This window comes from Cervus canadensis, chromosome 19 (genome assembly GCF_019320065.1).
Source record: "Cervus canadensis isolate Bull #8, Minnesota chromosome 19, ASM1932006v1, whole genome shotgun sequence".
Lineage (NCBI taxonomy): Eukaryota > Metazoa > Chordata > Mammalia > Artiodactyla > Cervidae > Cervus > Cervus canadensis.
In genome coordinates this window covers 44,486,099-44,508,373 of record NC_057404.1, presented here as the reverse complement: position 1 = coordinate 44,508,373, position 22,275 = coordinate 44,486,099, and the positions used below count along the sequence as shown (strand labels likewise).

Below are 22,275 nucleotides of genomic sequence, written 5' to 3'. Positions count from 1 at the left end.
GATTATGACTTTTATACTTTAGTGCTCCTACTTTGATTTGTGATATTGTGCCAGCAGTTTTATCCACCAATGGTTTTGTACCATTAGCACAAGTATGAACATAATAAAAAAAAAAAAGAGTAAAAACATCTTAGTATTGTGATAGACATAGTTTTGAACTTTGGGGCCCTGGCTCTTGAAGATTCCCAGGAGTCTGTGAACACAATTCAAGAATAAGCACTCAGACACAGGTGTGAAATGGACAGCGTTCTAGTCCTGACTCCTCCACTTAGTAGCTCAGCAGTTAAGTTAGTTTCTTTCATCCATAGTCCTCTTTAATGTTGATTATAATAAATCTTATGTCTTAAGATTATTGTGAAGATTAAATGAGATGATATGTGTAAACGGTTCAACACAGTTCCAAGTACGCAGTAAATTTTACAGAGTTAGCCATTATTAGTATTCTTGTTTTATTTATTAGAGTCTGATCATGTTGCACTGTTTCTTTGGTCATATTCATAGGATCTATATTTAGAAAAGCATTCTATTACAAACTTTAATAGATATAGTATTTTACTGTATCAGTTAGCAAACACTTTGCTGGGGTAAATAATGATACCAACAACAGTGAAGACTTTATTTTTGAGTTAGTAAGATTGCCACTCCATTTTAGATTTTAGCATTTTTTATTTGCTGTATTTTTAAGGTACTTTTCTGTCTCGCAGAAAGTGCTGCATAGCATGTTTTGTAGCCTTTTGAAGGCAATGGCAACCTACTCGGGTACTTGTGCCTGGAAAATCCCATGGACGGAGGAGCCTGGTAGGCTGCTACTACATGGGGTCACTACTAGTGGGACATGACTGAACAACTTCACTTTCACTTTTCACTTCCATGCATTGGAGAAGGAAGTGGCAACCCACTCCAGTGTTCTTGCCTAGAGAATCCCAGGGACGGGGGAGCCTAGTGGGCTGCCATCTATGGAGTCGCACAGAGTCGGACACGACTGAAGTGACTTAGCAGCAGCAGCAGCACTCAAATTAAAATTAATTATTTGAAATTTTTAGAAAGTTTTTTCTTTTTTAAATGCTCAGTAAGATAACTGAAAGGTACTTTGGATGTATAGCTAATCTTTTCCAAAAATGATAAATGTGGATTTCAGAACCATTAAATTGCCCAAATGATTTTGTCATTGATTTCTATTTTATAGTTTTTTGGTTCAGTATTGTAAGTCAAGTAATAATTAATAGAGAAGGTATATTTATGCAGTTATTTTTTTTTTAGTATTATGGAAATCATTACTTACAAAAAATATAACTAATATAACCTTTGGTGTACAAGGGAAAACAAGTTAACCATTTAACATCTGGGTCCAATGGATCTTTTAAATTATTTTTGTATGTTTATTTTTTTGAATAATTTGTAGAAGTAGCATAAAGATATAGTAAAAACAAAATAACTATTAAAAATTTTAGAAAGCATTTAAACATAGAAAATCCCAAATTTTTTTCCATATAATGAAAGTGTATGTATGTGATATGTATGGTGTCCTTTTCACTTACTCCTTGTCTGTCATGCATGAACCTGGAGCATATCTATCCTGTAAATATTGATTCTAGATTTCAAATAAACATCTTACAGGCTCTAGCTTATTTCTGGTTCTTCTTCTTGTACTTGCACAGTCCAGACACAATTAGAACAAAATATTGACAGGACTCTTAACTTTGCTGAAGAACAGCTAGTCTACACTTTAAATTTTTACAGTACTGTATGTCAATTGTATCTCAACAAAACTGGAAGAAAAAAAAACTGGAAGACTGTAATGATGTCTCCATATATTTATTGTATCTTCTTAAAAGATGATGTAACACTTTGGATGACATAGTACAAAAAATGAAATATGGTAATAATAATGATGTGTTTTAGTACTGTGAAGTGAAGTGAAAGTCACTCAGTCATGTCCGACTCTTTGTGACCTCATGGACAGTATAGTCCATAGAATTCCCCAGGCCAGAATACTGGAGTGGGTAGTCTTTCCCTTCTCCAGGGGATCTTCCCAACCCAGGGATCGAACCCTGGTCTCCCACATTGCAGGCAGATTCTTTACCAGCTGAGGCACAAGGGAAGCTCAAGAATACTGGAGTGGATAGCCTATCCATCACTTCTGCAGCGGATCTTCCTGACCCAGGGATCAAACTGGGGTCTCCTGCATTGCAGGCGGATTCTTTACCAACTGAGCTATTTAGTACTATACCATTCTTCTATGAAACTGCTTTATAAAAATGGTAATGTTGTAACATGTTGTTTAGTCGCTAAGTCCTATCCAACTCTTTTTATGACCCCATGGACTGTAGCCTACCAGACTCCTCTGTCCATGGGATTTCCCAGGCAAGAATACTTGAGTAGGTTGTCATTTTCTTCTCCCAGGGATCTTCCCAACCCAGGGATCAAACCCATATCTCCTGCATTGGCAGGCTGATTCTTTATCACTGAGCTACCAGGAAAGCTCTGATGTAACGTGAGCACGTGTTAAATAAAGAACAGTTAGATTCTCTAATAAGCTTCAAGTCTGAAACCAAATTACCAGGGTAGTTTTTTAAAAGAGGGTGGGAGCTTGCATCATCTTTGGTGGATCTGCCAGCAGTAATCTGTCAGAGAGTGCCAGGTGATTTAGATGTAGATCAAAAAATCAGGGCTTCCCTTGTGGCTCAGATGGTAAAGAATCTGCCTGCAATGCAGGAGGCCTAGGTTCGATCCCTTGGTAGGAAAGATCCCTTGAAGAAGGGAATGGCAACCCACTCCAGTACTCTTGCCTAGAGAATTCCATGGACGGAGGCTCCTGGTGGACTACAGTCAGTGGGGTCACAAAGGAGTCAGACAGGACTGAGCAACTTCACTTTAAAAAATTAGATGTAGATAAAATTTATGATTGTAAGAAGAGAGGGAGTACATATCTTGGAAATTCAAGTTCAATAAGCTTGACTTCAGACGCTAGCAAGAATCTTGATGGTGTTGATTCCCTATAGTCATTGATGTGCCAGGCGCCATGTTCCATACTTATCTGTAAGAATGGAGAATTTACTCCTGTGTGTGAGATAGATAACTAATGAGAACCTACGGTACAGCACAGGGCACTCTGCACGGTGCTCTGTGGTGACGTCAATGAGACGGAAGTCAAAGAGGGACTGTGTGTATGTGCGTAACTGATTCACTTTGCGGCATAGGAGAGACTAACTCAACATTGTAAAGCAGCTATGCTCCGATAAGAGTTATTTTTAAAGGAGAATGCAGTATTTACTGGCTGTTTATTAAGATAAAAAATAGAAACAAATTATCTTTTGCCTCGGGGTTACTGCTCACCAAAATATCAGAAAATAATGTGTTTTCTATTTAAATAATTCTAGAGAATTGCTTTGTATACCACTGTTTTCATATAGATTTATAATTCTCACCTCCTGACTGTTGTCCCATTGCTGCTGGTTAGGACATAAAGGCAGATTTTGTACATAAGAATTTTTCCCCAAGATGCTAAGAAGATAGAAGACCAAGAGTACTGTTAAATAAAGAGAACTATTTATTACTGCTTTTATCTGTGTTGGCCTTCCCTGATAGCTCAGTTGGTAAAGAATCTGCCTGCAATATGGGAGACCTGGGTTTGATCCCTGGGTTGGCAAGATCCCCTGGAGAAGAGAAAGGCTACCCACTTCAGTATTCTAGGCTGGAGAATTCCATGGGCTATATAGTCCATGGGGTTGCAAAGAGTCGGACACGACTGAGCAACTTTCACTTACCTGTATTATGTGTTTTTAAAATTTATGTTCAACCCTTTCCCATTCCACCTAATTTATCCTGATTTAGCATAACCCATCATCTTTGTTCATTTTTGAGAATGCTGGTAGTCTTTTGAAAATGAAAAGCACTTTGTAACAGTAAACTCTTATGGAACATACTCTTGATTTTCAAGAATTTTTCTTTGTTTCAACACATATTATTCTGTACATGGTTAAGAAGGCAATAGCAGTCAGATACAGACAAAATAAAGTATCTTCTAGAATTTGTAAAGTTGAGGGAAAAGATTTTATGTAAGCAAAGAGTCAGACACGACTGAGCGACTGAACTGAACTGAACTGAACTGAACTGAAGAATATTTAAAATTTTATGACCTCAGAGTAGCTGACATGGAATTGAGGAATATAGATCTTGAGAGCTAGCAGAACTGTTACTACTTTATCATTCATTGTCTGTGCCTTGCTTTAACTGAGTCTCCCTCAATCTATGAAACAAGTATACAGTTTCCAGTGCCCAGAATTCTTTTCTCTTTACCTTCTACTCCTGTCTCCTAGTTCCAGAACATATGTAGCTTTTGTTAGATGTTTTCATGAGTTTGACTCAGAATTTTGCATCAAAATACTTCAACAAAAGTATTTTGATGAAATACTTTCCTATTGTAGAAACTTCTGAGCTGTTATGAAGAAGAGTAATTGTACTTCCTATACTGACACCTGAAATATGTCACATCTTCTGCCAGGTGTTTTAAAGTCTTTAATTAATCTTCACAACAATCCTGAAGGTTTTCGAAGAGATTTGTAGCTACCAGATCACAAAGGTCATAGTTTCAGGAAAATATATGGTCTACTCTGATGCTTTGAAAATCTTGTTTTTCAGGAATCCTTTATTTGAATGGCTAGATGTCCATTGCCCTGTTACACAGAATCATTGCAAGATACTCAGCTTGCATTTTACAGAGGTGGCTGACATTAACTTAGATATAAAAGTGTTTCTGACTTGAGGTTAAGAGAAAATATGCTCATAAAAAGATAAAAGTCAATTAGAAGGTACTCTCTTCTGTATTAATAATTTTTATTATTACTATATGTGTGTATATAGAGAGGTGAGTGAACATAGTATGTATGTAAATAAACCCATTTGACAAAAGATTCATCTAGAGTTTTAAGAAATGTTTCCTTTTTTAATCTTTTACATTTTATACATTTTTAAGTTTTTTAGCCATAATTTATGCTCTTGAAAGTCAAATTAATGAGCCCCTGCCTTTGTTTTTCCTATTGATGTTTCTAACATTACCAGACCTATAGAAAGATCTCATGAAATGGTAAATATCGCTGTTCTTTCTTGATATTGCTAGGGGGCAGTATTTACTCAGCTGACTCTTTAGCAGGCTAGCACTAAACCAAATCAATAATATGCAATTTTATGATCTGGACAAAATAATTAAAGGATGTATAATTTCTTTTTATTGGGTTTGTTTCCAACTTTGAATCAGGAAAGAGCTGATAATATCTCCAACTTAATTAAGACTAATTATATTTTTTTATATTTGTAAGAAAATATTTCATTATTTATTATTTTTAAAATTGAACCCTAAACCACCATACTATTCTGTATGGTGTCTTTTTGTGTATTACATTGTATTATGAACATATACCAATATGCTAAGAAATTATTTAATATGAAAATATCAGTTAAAATTTTAATAGGGAGAAATATAGAAGGAAAAAATAACAGGCATTCAGTCTCACAGAGGATATCACCGATTTATTTACCTGACTTCAGTTGGTAAGAGGTGACTGGTGTTAATGAGCACCTATGGAGAAAGCAATGGCACCCCACTCTAGTAGTCTTGCCTGGAAAATCCCATGGACGGAGGAGCCTGGTGGGCTGCAGTCCATGGGGTCGCTAAGAGTCGGACACGACTGAAGCGACTTAGCAGCAGCAGCAGTTGTTATATTAAAGAAATGTATTCTGCTTGAATTATTACTTTTCAGTATCCATTAGAATGTGCTTCATTTTACTAACTTCTAATAACTGTTTTCATAAAGGTTGTCAAGCTTTAGGTATTAGTATATAGTTTAACATTTCAAGTTTAATATTTTTTCAGTATTCACCACTATTTAATATGAAGGATAAATACATATATGTGCACGCACACACACACATACCCCTGCAAGGAAGATTAACTGATTTTTTCATTATTACATATTTATTAAAAATTTCTTAAGAAATTATGTAATCTTGTGACTAATCTTTTAATCTGTCCCTTTCAGTTATCTTTATTATATATTTCATTCTTTCTTCAACAAATATTTGATTGTACCAGACATTTTCCTAGGCCCTGGGTACGTTGATGGAAAAAGAAGACAAAATCTCTACCCTCATTCAACTTACATTTAGTGGGAAATAAAAAATAAAGATCAATATACTAGGTGATAGGTAGGGGTAAGTACTAAAGAAAAAAAAAAAAACCAGCTTTAGCAGGGACATGGAGTTAAGTGATCAGGAGAAGAAGGAATTGAATGTTTAAGTAAAGTAAAGCCTCACAGGTTAATTTTTGAATAAATGTCTTAATGAATTGCTGTATTATCACATTTACTAGCCTTTTCTTCTGCAGTATCTGATCTGCTCTTAATCCAATTCATTTTATTTTTTGACTGAAATATTGTATTTTTCATCCCTAGAAGGATCTTTTTGGTTCTTTTTTTAATCTGTTCTTTCTCTACATAGCATATTCAGTCATTTCTTAGCTTTTTGAACATATGTAATACAGATATAGAAAACATTTTGACATCTTTGCCTGGTAATACAAACATTTATTCTAGTTCTTTGTCCATTTTGATTGAATGATTTTTCTCCTCATTATGATCATTTTTTTCCTCTTGCTTTACTGATATTTTTTAATAGATTTCAGTCATTGTGAATTACTTTGTTGCATATTGGATGTTTTATGTCCTTGTAAATATTCTTGGGGCTTCTCAGGTGGCTCAGTGGTAAAGAATAAGCCTGCCAATGCAGGAGACGTGTTCAATCACTGGGTTGGAAGATCCCCTGGAGAAAGAAATGCCAGCCCATTCTTGCCTGGGAAATCCCATGGACAGAGGAGCCTGGCAGGCTACAGTCCATGGATTACAAAAGAGTCAGACATGACTTACCCACAAAACAACAACAAAATATTCATGAACTTCATTTTGAGATGCAGCTAGGTTGAGATGCAGCTCGGTTACACTGAAACAGTATGATATTTTCAAGGCTTGCTTTTAAGGTTTGTTAAGTGAAACCAGGCAGCATAATTTGAGAGCATAATTTTGCCCCATTACTAAGGCAGTATCCTTGTGAGTACTCTACCTTGTTTATTACAGGGTTTTTAAAAATTCTGGCTGGTAGTAAGATGAACTATACCTGGCTTTGTGTGAGCCTGGCCTGTTTTTCCCCTAGGTTTTCAAGTGGTTCCTCCCCACTTTGTGTTTTTCCTCATATACATGCCCCCTTCGATATGTGGGGAAAAGTGAAAGTAAGTAACTCAGATAAGATTCGTAATGACAGTTTCCTTTGATCAGAAGAATAGAGGATAATATAATTTATGTTCTGTCCTTTAAGAAAAGAAAAGTTAAATAATAGTGTTGGAATTTATATCTACTCACTGTATGTTTAAATTGAAATTAGGCTGAAGAATTTAGATTTTGTCATAGTTTTACTGTTTTCTGCAATCCATTTGTTGTTCAGTTGCTCAGTCATGTTTGACTCTTTGCAGCCCCATGGGCTGCAGCACACCAGGCTTTCCTGTCCTTTACCATCTCCCAGAGCTTGCTCAAACTCATGTCCATTGAGTCAGTGATGCCATTCAACCAACTCATCCTCTGTCATCCCCTGCCTTCAATCTTTCCCAGCATCAGGGTCTTTTCCAATGAGTCAGTTCTTCACATCAGGTGGCCAAAGTATTGGAGCTTCAGCATCAGTGCTTCCAATGAATATTCAGGATTGGTTTTCTTTATGATTGACTTGTTGGATCTCCTTGCAGTCCAAGGGACTCTCGAGAGTCTTCTCCAACACCACTCTCACATCCATACATGACTACTAGAAAAACCATAGCTTTGACTAGACAGACCTTTGTCACCAAAGTAATGTCTCTGCTTTTTAATATGCTGTCTAGGTTTGTCACAGCTTTTCTTCCAAGGAGCAAGCATCTTTTAATTTCATGCCTGCAGTCACCATCTACAGTGATTTTGGAGCTCAAGAAAATAAAGTCTGTCACTGTTTCCTGTATTTCCCCATCTATTTTGCCGTGAAGTGATGGGACCAGCTGCCATGATCTTCATTTTTTGAAAGTTGAGTTTTGGGCCAACTTTCACTCTCCTCTTTCACCTTCAAAAGGCTCTTTAGTTTGTCTTCGCTTTCTTCCATAAGGGTGGTGTCATCTGCATATCTGAGGTTATTGATATTTCTCCTGCCAGTCTTGATTCCAGCTTGTTGTTCATCCAGCCCAGCATTTTCACATGATGTGTTCTGCATATAAGTTAAATAAGCAGGGTGACAATATAGAGCCTTGACGTACTCCTTTCCCAATTTGGAACCAGTCTGTTGTTCCATGTCCAGTTCTACCTGTTGCTTCTTGACCTGCGTACGGATTTCTCAGGAAGCATGTAAGGTGGTCTGGTATTCTCATCTCTTTAAGAATTTTCCACAGTTTGTTCCACAGTCAAAGGCTTTAGCCTAGTCAATGAAGCAGAAGTAGATGTATTCCTGGAATTCTCTTGCTTTTTCTATGATGCAGTGGATGTTTGTAGTTTCATCTCTGGTTCCTCTGACTCTTCTAAATCCAGCTTGAACATCTGGAAGTTCTTGGTTCACGTACTGTTGAATCCTAGCTTGGAGAATTTTGAGCGTTACTTTGCTAACGTGTAAGATGAGTGCAATTGTGCGGTAATTTGAACATTCTTTGGCATTGCCTTTCTTTGGGATTGGAATGAAAACTGACCTTTTCTAGTGACTTCACTTTCACTTTTCACTTTCCTGCATTGGAGAAGTAAATGGCAACCCACTCCAGTATTCTTGCCTGGAGAATCCCAGGGATGGGGGAGCCTGGTGGGCTGCCATCTATGGGGTTGCACAGAGTCGGACACGACAGAAGTGACTTAGCAGCAGCAGTCCTGTGGCCACTGCTGAGCTTTCCAAACTTGCTGACATATTGAGTGCAGCACTTTCACAGCATCATCTTTTAAGACTTGAAATAGCTCAGCTGGAATCTCATCACCTCCACTAGCTTTGTTTGTATTGATGCTTCCTAAGGCCCAGTTGACTTCATACTTGCAATCCATACTGCATAGTGAAGTGAGTACTCCATACTGAGTACTCCATACTTCCATACTTCTGTCCTCCTCCCTTTCCCCACTTGTAGTGGCTGTGTCCATGTATATAAGTGATGATCTTGTATAGAGCAGTGGGTTTATTTCATATACAATACTTAGATTTTAATGTAGTTCGGTACACAACTGTACTTACAGTTCCTGACTGGCATTTAACAATGTAAATACTCAACTGTGTACAGTGCAAAGAAATATGGAACTTTAATCATAAATTCACAATTGATAGGTGCTGAAAAAACTATTCATTTAAAACCCCATAGGTAGTACAAAAATTTTTGTCTAGTAGGAGCCGCCATTGACATAAAATACAAAATATAAGTAGAGCTTTTTCAGATTTTTCTATAAATTACTATGGTTTTTGATACTTGTTAACAAAGGAGATTTTACTGTACTTTTAGAAATTAAGAATGAGTTCTTACTTCAAAATCTCACAAAATTAATAGGTGTGTGTGTGTGTGTGCTTCATTTCTAGATACTGTTAGGAAGATAAATTTGTCACCTTAAAAACCATATTATTTCATTCCTAGGTCTCACAACTTTTAGTCTCTTATGAAGCTTTCTGTTAATTTAGAAAGTGGTAATAGAAGATATAAGCTTCATAAAACCTTTTTAATGAGACATTTTGGACATTTTTCAAATATCATCTCATCACGTCTTAAAAAGTACTCAGTAAAGGTAGCTCAACGCTGATGAAGACTGTTCAAATCTCAGGAATATTTTGTTCCTAATAGCAAAAGTTCTTCTTTGAAAAGTATGCCATTGAAGTTAACGTGTTAATATTGTGTTTGGAATAGGCATTGTCTTGAGTGTATTCCTTGATGAAATGAAAATACTGTGTAGAATAAGTCTTAGCAGAAGGGTCATCTGCAACATTTGTAATAGATGTCATTATGTAATAAAGTGTTTGTGATAGTAATTATATTTTCTGTTATATTTTTCATTTTTATTGAAATACAATTGCTTTACAGTGTTTGTTGTGTTAGTTTCTTGAATATATATATGTGGGGGGTATATGTATAAATATTTTAGATTCTTTTCCATTATAGGTTTTTATTCAGTATTGTGTAGAGTTCTCTGTGTTGTATAGTAGGTCCATATTGGTTATGTATTTTATATATAGTAGTATGTCTATGTTAATCCCAAACTCCTAATTTATCCTCCTTCCTTTCCCTTTTGGTAACTGTAAGTTTGTTTTCTATGTCTGTGAGTCTGTATCTGTTTTATAAACAAGTTCATTGTATCCTTTTTTTAGATTCCACATCTGAGTGGTATCATATGGTATTTGTCTTTGTCTAACTTACTTCACTTGGTATGATCATCTCTAGGCCCATCCATGTTGCTGCACATGGCATTATTTCATTCTGTTTTATGGCCAAGTAATATTCTGTTGTATGTGTATACCACATCTTCTTCATCCCTTCATCTGTCAGTGGACACTTGGGTTGCTTCCATGTCTCAGCTGTTATAAATAGTGCTGCAGTGAGCATTGGCGGAGCATGCATCTTTTTGAATTAGAGTTTTCTCAGAATATATGCCCAAGAGTGAGATCACTGTGTTTTTAGTTTTTTAAGTGACCTTCATTGTTGTTGTTGTTTAGCCTCTAAGTCATGTCCAACTCTTTTATGACCCCATGGACTGTAGCCTATCAGACTCCTCTGTCCATGGGATTTACCAGGCAAGAATACTTCAGTGGGTTGCCATTTCCTTCTCCAGGGGATCTTCCCAACCTAGGGATCAAATGCACGTCTCCAGCATTGGCAGGAGGATTTTTTACCATTGAGCCACCTGGAAAGCCCAAGGAAGCTTCATAGTCTCCATAGTGGCTATACCAATTTACATTCCCACCAATAGTGTAGGAAGGTTCTTTATCTCCACATCTTCTCCAGCATTTATTATTTGTAGACTTTTTGATGACTATTCTGACCAGTGTGATGTGATATCTCCTTGTAGCTTTGATTTATATTTCTCTAATAATTAATGATGGTGAGCATCTTTTCATGTGCTATCTGGCCATTCGTAGGTCTTCTCTTTAGAAAAATGTCTGTTTAGATCTTCTGCTCATTTTTTATTTTATAGTATTAAGCTATGTGAGCTGTTTGTATATTTTGGAAATTAATTCCTTGACAGTCACATCATTTGCAAATATTTTCTCTTGTTCCATAGTTTGTCTTTTAATTTTGTTGATGGTTTCCTTTGCTGTGCAAAAGCTTTCAGTTTAATTAGGTCATGTTTGTTTATTTCTCTTTTTATTTTCATTACTCTAGGAGGTGGATCAAAAAAAATATTGCTGCGATCTACGTCAAAGAGTGTTTTGCCTATGTTTTCCTCTAGGATTTTTACAATATCCAGTCTTACATTTATTTTTATTTTTTAATTTATTTATTTAAATTGGAGGATAAATACTTTACAGTATTATGATGGCTTTTGCCATACATTAGCATGAATCAGCCATAGGTATACATGTGTCCCCCCATTCAGAACCCTTCTCCCACCTCCCTCTCCACCTAGTCTTACATTTAGATCTTCAGTCTGAGTTTATTTTTGTATATGGTGTTAAAGAATATTTTTAAGCAGTGGAATAGATTAAAACATAGAACTCGTTTTTTACAATTCAGTTTATTGGAAGTCATTCTAATTACCCCTTTTATTTCCTCTTTATCCATCCCCTGCATCCCTTTCTTTTTCCACTCACAGCTCTATGCCATCCCTTGGTTTCTTACCATGTTTACTCGTAAGTATCCTTTTCCATTTTCTTTCAATATTGTATTAGGAAAAGAACAGGTCCATTCTTCCCCAGGATATTATCAGATTTAATTACATAAGCATCCTTATATAATTCTAAGGTAATATAGTTGGGTAGAAAATTTTTTCAATAGTTCTGACTGGGGAATATCAAAAAGAATATTCTGTAGGATGAAAACCTATATGTCATAACATTGATACAATCTCTGCCCTCTATTGAAACATAATATTAACTGTACCATTTACATAAAGTTTTAGAAGGCAACTTTTACAACCAAATCAGACTCAATTTTTAGAGACTGTCTAATAGCTAATACTTCTGTTATTTCCTAAAGTAGAATTCTTCTAGAAATAGAAAGTTAGTGTGAATATGTAATACTTTAATCTATTACACCTATTAATGCAGTAGATATCTGGGTTAAATATGCACATATGATAAATGAAATACTATACTTGAAGTAGATCTGCATGCACTGGCCTGGAAAGGTGTTGAGAGTACCGATAAATGAGAAAAAGAAAGTTTCAGAAAATAGAAAACTGTTAATCAGATTCTTTATGGGAATTTCAAAAAGTGGTTCTTAGAGTGCATAATAGAAATATAATGATACAGAAATTATAACAATACTAAAGTTCTTCTAAGTAAATGAGCTTGTTAAAATAATATAACCAGAAAATTCTAGGAAGAAATTGAATGTAAGAGCTATATACCAAGACTGATAATAGAGGGTAGGAAAGTCATCTCTTTGATCAATTAGATTATCAATTTTTTAAGCCTATCAATTTTACTGCCTTGGGAAGCAGTGAACCTACAGAGCCAAGTAAACATTTTGTAAAAATAGTTTTCCAATATTTGTTCTTTAACAGTTTTGACCATAAGGGAATTATCTTGACTAGTAAAGCAGCTTGTTGTTGATTTAATTTTTATTTTGTTTTAAATTTTTTTAATTGATTTATTTCTATTTGTCACTTTACAGATGTATTTCCACTGCACAAAATTTTCCACCTCTGGGATACCTTACTGCTTGGGAATTCCTCCTTCCCATTCTGTATCGGAGTAGCAATTCTTCAGCAGCTGCGTGACCGACTTTTGGCTAATGGCTTTAATGAGTGCATTCTTCTCTTCTCTGACTTACCAGGTATAGATATATAAAAATGGAATCACTAAGTGAAATTTAATTATGGGATAATGAGACATCCTTAAAACAATTTTCAAAAATAATCATCCAGATCTTCAGAATCTCTTCTGCTTGAGCCACATCCTTCCTCTCTGAACTCTCTCCCTTGTGTACCACCTCTTTAGCCGGACCAGCGTTGTAGATACAAAGTGGGTCATACTAGCTCACTGTCATTTATTTTCATGTCGGTGATGACGCCAAAAGGTGAAAGACAAGGGCATGGGAAGGGGGAGAAGGGAGCAGTGTGTGACATATTTGCCTTGCTTAGGATAGGCCTGTTTACCTTCAGCAGACAGATAGTAAATAAAGGCAACTTGGGAAGGTGTTTGAGAACCCAAGTTTTTACAAAGATGTAATTCCCATTGAATGTTGCTCTCTCCTATCCATAGTTAACTTGCTAACTATTTAATAGTTTAAAGAAAAGAAACATTGTCCTCTTGAGAGAGCAAATCATACTCCAGGGGAATTCTGTGTTATGCTGGATAGTAAGTAAAGTTATATATTGTATTCATAAATGAGGAACTTGTAAGTCTAGGAGTTGGTTAGTGTAGAAATATAGAATGCAGGTATAGTTTAAGCTTTTATGCTATGGCTGAAAAGATGGAAGTAATATGGTTGCATAGGATATAATTGTGGCAGAAAAAAGGAAACTAAACTACATTTTTGCAGAAACCAAAGTATTTTTCAAGTAGAAAAACTCTATTTCAAATTGCATTTCATTGGCTCCAACCCATCTATGGGTTTATTGCTATTCTTCATATTTGCAGGCAACCAAGGTGATTACTGAAAATAAACACACTTAAAATTATCCAAGAGATAAATTTGTCAAAAAAATCAAAGAATAAAAGAGGTCTTAAGATTTTATATTCAATATGTACTCTCAAAAGGAATAATAAACTGCTGCCTACCCCAGTTTTTATTTTTAGTGGCTCATCTGTACCTCATATTTCAGCATTTTTCTGTTGTTGAAAATCTTCATCCTTTTTGAGAAACTAATAAGAAACTTTATGGGATTTATTTAAAACTTCTCTTTCTACTTTCTTCCCAAACTAAAAGTATCACCATCAGCTTCCTAACTTATCAAATTTTAATTAAAGTTAATAACTTCTCATATGAACAAGTAGTTTAGTTCTTATATTTTTTTTCCTGGGAGATTCTTAATGTAAATCAAGTTATCTCTAGTTTTCCTGTTGATGTTGAACAGTTACCCAAAAAAAAGCTGGTTTCACAAACTACAAATACTGTCTGTAACCCTGCAGATGTTTTCTTCTTGTTCCTAACCTGCCAAAGTAAACAGAGGATGATTGATTAGGATGAAAGGAATTTTTCTGGTCATGTCTAAAAAATACATGTTAGAAATGATGATTGTGCATTTTTAAGTAAAGCAAATTTCTTGCCTTTCCAATTACATGCATAAATGTTCCAGTTATACACTGGTGAAGGAATCTATTTTTATATTGAACAGGCAGATTAGTCGTAACTCTGCATGTATATTAAAAGTCATTATTTCTGAAATCAGAACGTAAGAATGTGTGTTGGTTAGCACTGACTCATTGAAAAGGAAAACACTACTTAGTTTTGAAAGTAGGATAGGATGCTTTCTATTGATGTGATTTGCATGGATCCTCAGTGCCATTGTTCTGGCTCATCATTTACTTGGCCACTGTATATGATTCCAGTTGGGAAAGAAAAAAGTTTATAAGAAAAAATGTGAAAAAGAAAAAAGAAGGGCAGAGGGGTTAAATGTAAACCTTGCCCTTAAGTATATCTATGTTTCTTTTTATTTTTAATCACAGTGCACTTATTTGGGATGTCTTTCCTACTTAGATTTAAAAGATGTCTCTTTTCATCATGTTGAGCCCCCTCACTATACCTGATGCTTGAAGAAACTCAGAAGTGGTCATGGGAAGGCCTAAAAAGTGAATCTGGATTAATATACATACAAACACACTGAATATGCCTTTTCTAATCAAAATATTATGTGACATAAACTTAAGACATATTTGAAAGGAAAAAAAGCCATTTTCTTAAGACTGTAAAAAAAGAAAAAGAATAGATAGGCTAGCTCTATATTTTACCTTAATTCTTGAGATAGACTTTGTAGATAAAGATAGGTTAGGATTAAACATTAATTTGAACTCGTTAAACATATTGTGCTTTACTGAAACCCCTACTTAACTGTGTTTAAAAACATAAGTAAGCAATCAGAACAAATTTAGCTAAATTCTTTTTTGAAGCAGATTAGCAAATTCACTGTTCAAAACATCTGTTGATAGTAATATAAGGGAATCACCATCCAGTTGGTAACCTTGTAAACCAAATGCCCTTGCAATTTTTTTTTTAATTGTCCCATTCTAGTTGCTTCTTTCTACAAAGAGAGGTCCAAAAGCCTAGTGACTAAGAGCATGGAATGTGGAGCCAGATCATTTGGGTTTTAGACACTAGCTCTACCACTTTCAATTGTATAACCTCAGGGACCTGACTCAGCCTCTTTGTATCTGTTTCCTTAGCCCTGATTTTATGTAGATGATAATTGTACCTACCTCACAGGACTGCCGTCCTAAGTAAATCAGTGCATCTAAACAACTTAGAGCAGTCCTTGCAAAGAGCAAGTGCTATGTAAGTGATTACTATTATTAATGTTATCATCATCATTATGATTTCCCTCACTTATTCCTTTCTATCCTGACTGCTTTCCTATTGATAGAATAAATGAAGCAACCACCCTATTTGGCTTTTTCTATAAATTGTTGAGATTGATATCAATCATATAGATTTCCTTATTAGCAAAAGCAATTGAGGAATTACCTGAGAAGCCAAGTAAGCCTTCAGTCTATGTGTATGTATGCATATTATGACTAAGAAGAGTATCTCTTTTCATTGCTCAGAGAGAACATAGTCTAATGGATAGAAAGCACAGTCTTTGGAGTCAAGACATGAGTGTGAGTCCTAACTGTCCACTCACTACCTGTGTGATGGGAAACTTTCAGTGTGGTTCTTTTGCTGAGAAGAGTGATATGTAGAGTGAAATAGATATGAGTTCACCCCCCAACTCTGGCATATATTAGCTGTGTGAACATGAACAAGTTGTTAATCTCTTTGGAAAGAGAATCCTATACGTTATGAAAGCTTTAGCAAAATGAAGCTAAAAATATCTGTTTTGGTGTTAGAGTGAGCACAACAGATAATATGCATAGTGTACCTGACACAAAACCTGATACCAAATACTCATAACTATGTATAGCTTTTAATGCTTAAACATACAAAGAATGTGTGACATTCAGTCTTTGTAAATTCCCTCCCTTTTCTTCCTCCTTTCCATAACTTTGTACTAACCTTTTAATTCTTCAAGAGAGAACACAGGAGAAAGGCATTATTATTTTTGCCAAAAGCTGCTTCCAAATTCTTTCCCCTTTAGTAAATGATATAGTGTGATGTCACATTCCAAGGAGGTACAAGTGGTGCTAGAAAATTTTGCTGGGAGGTTCTAAATATGTATTGGTATGTGTGTCTTTTAAGTACTCAAGGAAGTAACCATGAGAGCAGTATATTTGGCATTTTTCATACAGTCTCAAAGTAGTAGTAGTAGGGTGTTTTGGAAGAAATACTGGGTTTTTCAAAGCACCGTTCAGTACTGGATATTGGCCACTGGTGTTAAGAGTATCGTTTCCAAAGCTACCACCTGTTCAACCCAACTACAGGATGAGGTCTGTCAGCCTTCACCATATTATTCTGCTATCGTGTCCATCTAGCTGACAAAATAATTTCTTTGAGGATACATCTAAGCAGTTCCCAAGATGAATATGACAATCTGACTGAAACCAAAATGGTAATAATTTTAGAGTGGATTTGTAATAGCTCTAATGTGTAATTGCTTTTTTGCTTTGTTGGTGTATATCCTTTTTACGGTTAAAAATTAATGCAACATATTTATGTAATTATGGTTGAAATAAATTCTCAGAATGCATAACTTTGTACCTCTGAACATCTTCAAAGGTAGGAATCTTTTAAAATAAGACGTTTTTCTTAGAGAATCTGTAAAAGAAATTAGGAAATCTGTATGGAAGAACACTTCACTTACCCTCAGAGATTAAAATGTTTACCATTGAAAGAAATAAGTATGTATAAAGTATTTTGAAGGAAATACTGTATATATTGAAGGAACTTGAATGTGTGAAAAGTAAATCCTTTTTGCAGGAAGAAATCAGCAGTTGGTTGAAACATCTTAGTTGTCTGATGTATGTTTTATTACAGAAATTTAATTAAAACATTTTAAATAAAACTTTAAGATGTTATCTCACTATTACCTACATACTTTACAGTAGGATTCAACACATACATGAAAAATACTGGTAGTGTCTATCATGTACCACTTCACTGGTTCCTCAAAAATATTGTAGCTCAGCAAAGTTTGACTTAAAGCAGTTTTGTAATGCAGTCTTTAGGGTTATTTAGCATAGCAAAGAATATGTCACGAAAATCACACTTATTTTGAGCAACACAGTTATTTACCAGGTTACCTAAGATGTATGCTGAGAAATCATAGCCATTTATTTCAAATAACATGCACATATTTTGAGACCGAGGGAAATGTTATTAAAGTTATTAAGAACTAAGAAATAGAGCAAAGTACTAAAGTATGTAGAATCCTTAAAGCTATGTCTTATTATTTTCCTGTTTGTCCACAAGATGAAACTGAAAATCAATGATAATGAGAGAGTGAGGAGGAAATTCAATTTAGTTTATGAAATCATAGATTTAAGGTACTGGTGATAGTCCCTGTCGTAGTAAAGTGGGAAAGAAGATCAATAAGAACTGATCTGGGTTTTTCTTTCTTTTGGATAGGGTTCAATGAATAATTTCTTGCTTTCATTTAGGGATAAGTATAAATTAAATAGGGTTTTCATAGTATTTATGTATAATCTCCCAATTGTAAACAGTGGCCCAGATTTTTTAAAGCTATACTTGTGACCCCTTTATTAAATAAATAGTTATAATGGTGATAAGTGCTACAGAAAGTAATAGGAATTTATCACAGAACACTACCAAGTCTGAGGGAGGTAAAGAACCTTCTCTAATAGAGTGATGGTAAAGGTAATATCTGAAATTAATTGACTTTGGGAAGTAAGAAGTAGAGAGAGGGGAGCATCTTCTAGACAGAGGAAAGAAAGTGCTGCGAAAGCCCCAAACAACTCAAGGAACTGGGCTGATATCCTTGGTGCAAGAAGGAGAGTGGTCAGAATGGAGAGTGAAGAGGTAGACAGTGATCAAGCAGGATCTTACAGGCCACGTTAGGGATATCTTTCAAATAGGTCTGTAGAGGTATTTTCTTTCTTTTCACTGTTTTTAAAAGAATGAAAAGTATCCTTGAAAAGATACTTTTCCTTCAATACAGCATTCCCAAAATAGAATGCTGTACTGATATTTGAGGAGCATTCTAGTCTCTGAACATTCCTTTCAAGAAGCTCTATAGTGAGCAAAAGGCAAAGGATTCTTAACACGAGTATTCTCAGTAGGTATCCATAATTCCTTTTTTTCTGGCTCGTGGAGAGCTGATGAGATGAAAAAGTAGAGCAATAATAGTATCCAGTTATTCAGTGAAGGTTTTGTATCGTCAGCCCTCTAAGATTTTATACTGTTTTACCTGAAGCTGAGAATTCATAGTTGTTTACATTTTCTGCTTGTAGCTATGTAATGTTAATGCATGTCTATTTCTAAGCACATCTTCATGGAATTGCTAAAGGACAATCGTATTGGAAATTAAATATGGAGATTTAAACCCCACCCATAGAGATTACATGTTAACATTAAGATTTAGATGAAAGATTAAATTCTTCTGAATTTAAATTGGTTAAGGAGAAAGGAAAGAGTAATGTGTTTTTATTGACATGATCACATCGTCAGTGACGTGAAAATCATGAAAATGTATTTTCAAATATCTTACTAAGTTACCTCCTTGTTGGGAAGGGAATACTGCATTATTTTATGGAAAAGGGGAAAATATGAAAGCAAATGTTAGAAAACATGACTTCCAAGCTGAAAATAAATGTCTATGAAAAAACACAAAGCCAGTAGAATAACTCGTAAATATTCCAATGGTAAACTGTTTTTCGGAAGCTGGATAAATTCCTTTAACACTGAGCTAGTTGTTGCTCTTAGCACACCATAAATTTTGCAATACGTAAATACTTTATAAAATTAAAGGTTTCTTATGTATTGCGAACTATAATGAAAAATAAGGTTAGGGTTGATCAGAATTTTCTACTTACCTTGAAAGTTGAGAATAGATTAGAGTCCTTAATACACCTTAAATTTGGTCCCAAGGTTTCAAAGCTCTTTTCCATACGAAGACTCTTCTCCATAGGAAAGCAGTCTTTTTTATGATTGACAGGGATTCTGCTTTCTGAATTTTTTTGAGTAGTCCAAAAATTATCTTACAGTCTCAATCAGGTATTAAACGTATTTTGTTTCAGGACCTCAATGATGGAATTTGTTTATTTTTGTTTTACTGTTGAGTATTTATGTGTGTGTTAGGTTTTTAAAGTATTTTTAAAATATATAGAACATTTTACACTTCTGAAGTATCTGAAAAGTAGTCAACCTCAAAAATTTTTTAGTCAGAAGTTTAAAATTTCCCCCATATATACTGCTGATGGATAATGAAAATAATAATGTAAGGACCAAAATGAGCATATACATATCATACCTAAAATGACTTTTAGCATACATTGTTCTGTATGTCATTTTTACTTTAGAATGAATCATACTTTCGGGGCGCACTCTCTCCAGTCCTCTACCTAGCCTTCTGCATGCGTGTGTGCTGTCGCTTCAGCCGTGTCCTGCTCGTTGAGACCCCATAGACTGTAGCCCACCAGGCTCCTTTGTCCATGAGATTTTCCAGGCAAGAATACTGGAGTGGCTTCCCATTTTCTTCCCCAGGGGTTATTCCCGAGCCAGGGATCAAACCAGCTTCTGTTACATCTCCTGCATTGGCAGGTGGGTTCTTTAGCACTGGTGCCACCTGGGAAGCACCTCACCTTATATCACTATTCAAAAGTGGAAGTACAGTTAGCCCTTCAACAGTGCCGAGGTGGGGTCCTTTGCTTGCCACAGTTGAAAATCAAAGTATAGTTTACCATCAGTCCTTTGTATACCAGTTCCTCTGTATCTGCTGTTCCTCCACATCCGCTCTTCCTCAGTATCAACGGTTCTGCACCTACAGATTCAACCAACCGTGAGTGGTGTAGTGCCGTGATATCTACTATTGAAAAATATCTATGTGTAAGTGGACCCATGCAATTCAAAACCTATATTGTTCAAGGGTCTGCTGTAATCTGATGTGTTCTTATTGTCTTATCGTAAATGATGATCCTCAACAGAATGGAAAAAAACTCCTGACTACATATCCCCTCTAAGTGTGAGTGCGCTGAGTCAAACAGAAAACATGCCATATGCTTATAGGCTAGTTAGTAAATATTATATAACATAGAGGAAATAACCAAAATTTTCTTACTTTTATTTTAAAAAGCTACATTGGATTACCTTGAAAAATGTAAACCATTCAGTCCTTCAGTAAAAACATGTATCAGTCATATGAAAAGATGCTTACTGAACTTGAATACAAGGTTCTATTGCCAAGGAAGAATCAGATTTCCAGTTTTGTTTTGGATTCACTGCTAAGTATAAAAGAAAAGGAGAAAACAACGGCTACTGCTGATCTGGTGCTGGGTCTTCCAAGCTGCTGCATTGTTCGTTTTTTCTGCAGCGAGCTGTGTTCTATTAGCAACACCAGCTGCTTTGCATCATAATATGTATCTGCTCAACTGCTAAATGATCAAGACAATTAAGTTAAGAACAGAAAACAGTTTAAGTATCCGAGTGTCAGTAATGCTTATTGCATTTCCTATTTTATTTCTCACTTCATTGTAGGCGCTAAGCAGCAGAGATGATAGATGCTTAGCAAAACGTGCCAGTAAGCACATGCACACATGTCAGGGATGTGAAAGTCTGAGTGAAGTAAAGTAGGCGCCCAGTAATGTATTGTACCATCCTTTCCCCCTCAGACTGCATAACCAAGATTGTGCTTATAAAATGTGCTCAGTCCTTCGTTCAATGAATGTTTATGTGTGAGTGTATGTAATGTGTACATATATGTATGTGTATAATTCATCTTATTACTGGTTTATCATTCTTGTACTGGCCCAGAGCATTTTTGCCTAACTATTTAAAGGTGAGTCAATGGTACCTTGTAACTATGACTAACACATCTAATTTGAATTATGTTAATTCCATGTAGTATTACTTCCTGGTTCCATTAAGTCACCTGACCAAGGAGGGGTTAAAAATGACAATATAAAATTAGGCCTTTAAAAGAATATTTAGAATGAGTAAAGAGATCACAACAAATTACAAAACAAAAATAGCATAATATTTTTATTCATTAAATGTCTGGCATATCTCTATATTTGTCCTCCTCTTTTGCTTCGTATTCACTGATTCATATAACAGTAGTTGTACATTATTTTCTATAGAAAACATGAATAATCAGTCTTTTCACAGGCTTAGTTGGTTGAAATTTGTTTTTTAATATTGATAGGAGTAATGCATAAAACATATCACTTACCCCAGGTGTGGCTTCTGTTTGTTTGCTTCAAGTTTGTTTCCTGTAAACACAGAAATGCTATTTTTTGTGACATTCCTGTCAAAAAAAGAAAAAAAAAGTTAATGGTGCATTTGTAATTGTGTATATAGCATTATTGAAGTATATTTCTAGAAGGAAATATTTCTCTTTTGATCAGGCATCAATGAGAACCTAATTCTCTGCTTACAGTTTCACATGTTTAATGTTTCGAATTTTTCAGTCTTATTTTTGGCTGTGTACATGTCAATTGTGTTTTTCCTGCACATAAACTTTTGGTGCTAAAACACATTCACATTGCTCCTATATAGTAGGCATTGGGGATATTCCAGGAAATCATTTCTAGAGTTAGCAATAATTTTACTATATTGTCAAAGATAAGCAATGCCAGACACTAATTAAAGTGGTAAGCACAGGTTTTAATCAGTATATAATACCACAGCATGAAGTGAAAAATTGTAAAATATGTGAAGGAGAGCATTGGGTCCATGTGAAATACATCTGCATTTGCTAACAGACACCAAAGTTAGGCTCCTACCTTCCCACAGAGGTACCTATCTTCAGACAAGGATCCTATCTTCAAGTATTT

The 22,275-nt window shown here is 35.3% G+C and overlaps 1 protein-coding gene across 3 annotated transcripts in view; it reads left to right on the top strand.

Annotated features, from left to right (window-relative positions):
• Window positions 1-22,275, top strand: part of TBCK (TBC1 domain containing kinase) — a 195,277-nt gene that overhangs the window by 94,875 nt on the left and 78,127 nt on the right. For all 3 annotated transcript variants that reach the window (XM_043438214.1, XM_043438215.1, XM_043438216.1), the window contains exons 21-22: window positions 11,826-11,862; window positions 12,848-13,009. In XM_043438214.1, the coding sequence (XP_043294149.1) occupies window positions 11,826-11,862; window positions 12,848-13,009 (199 nt within the window). The remainder of the gene's footprint in view (window positions 1-11,825; window positions 11,863-12,847; window positions 13,010-22,275) is intronic.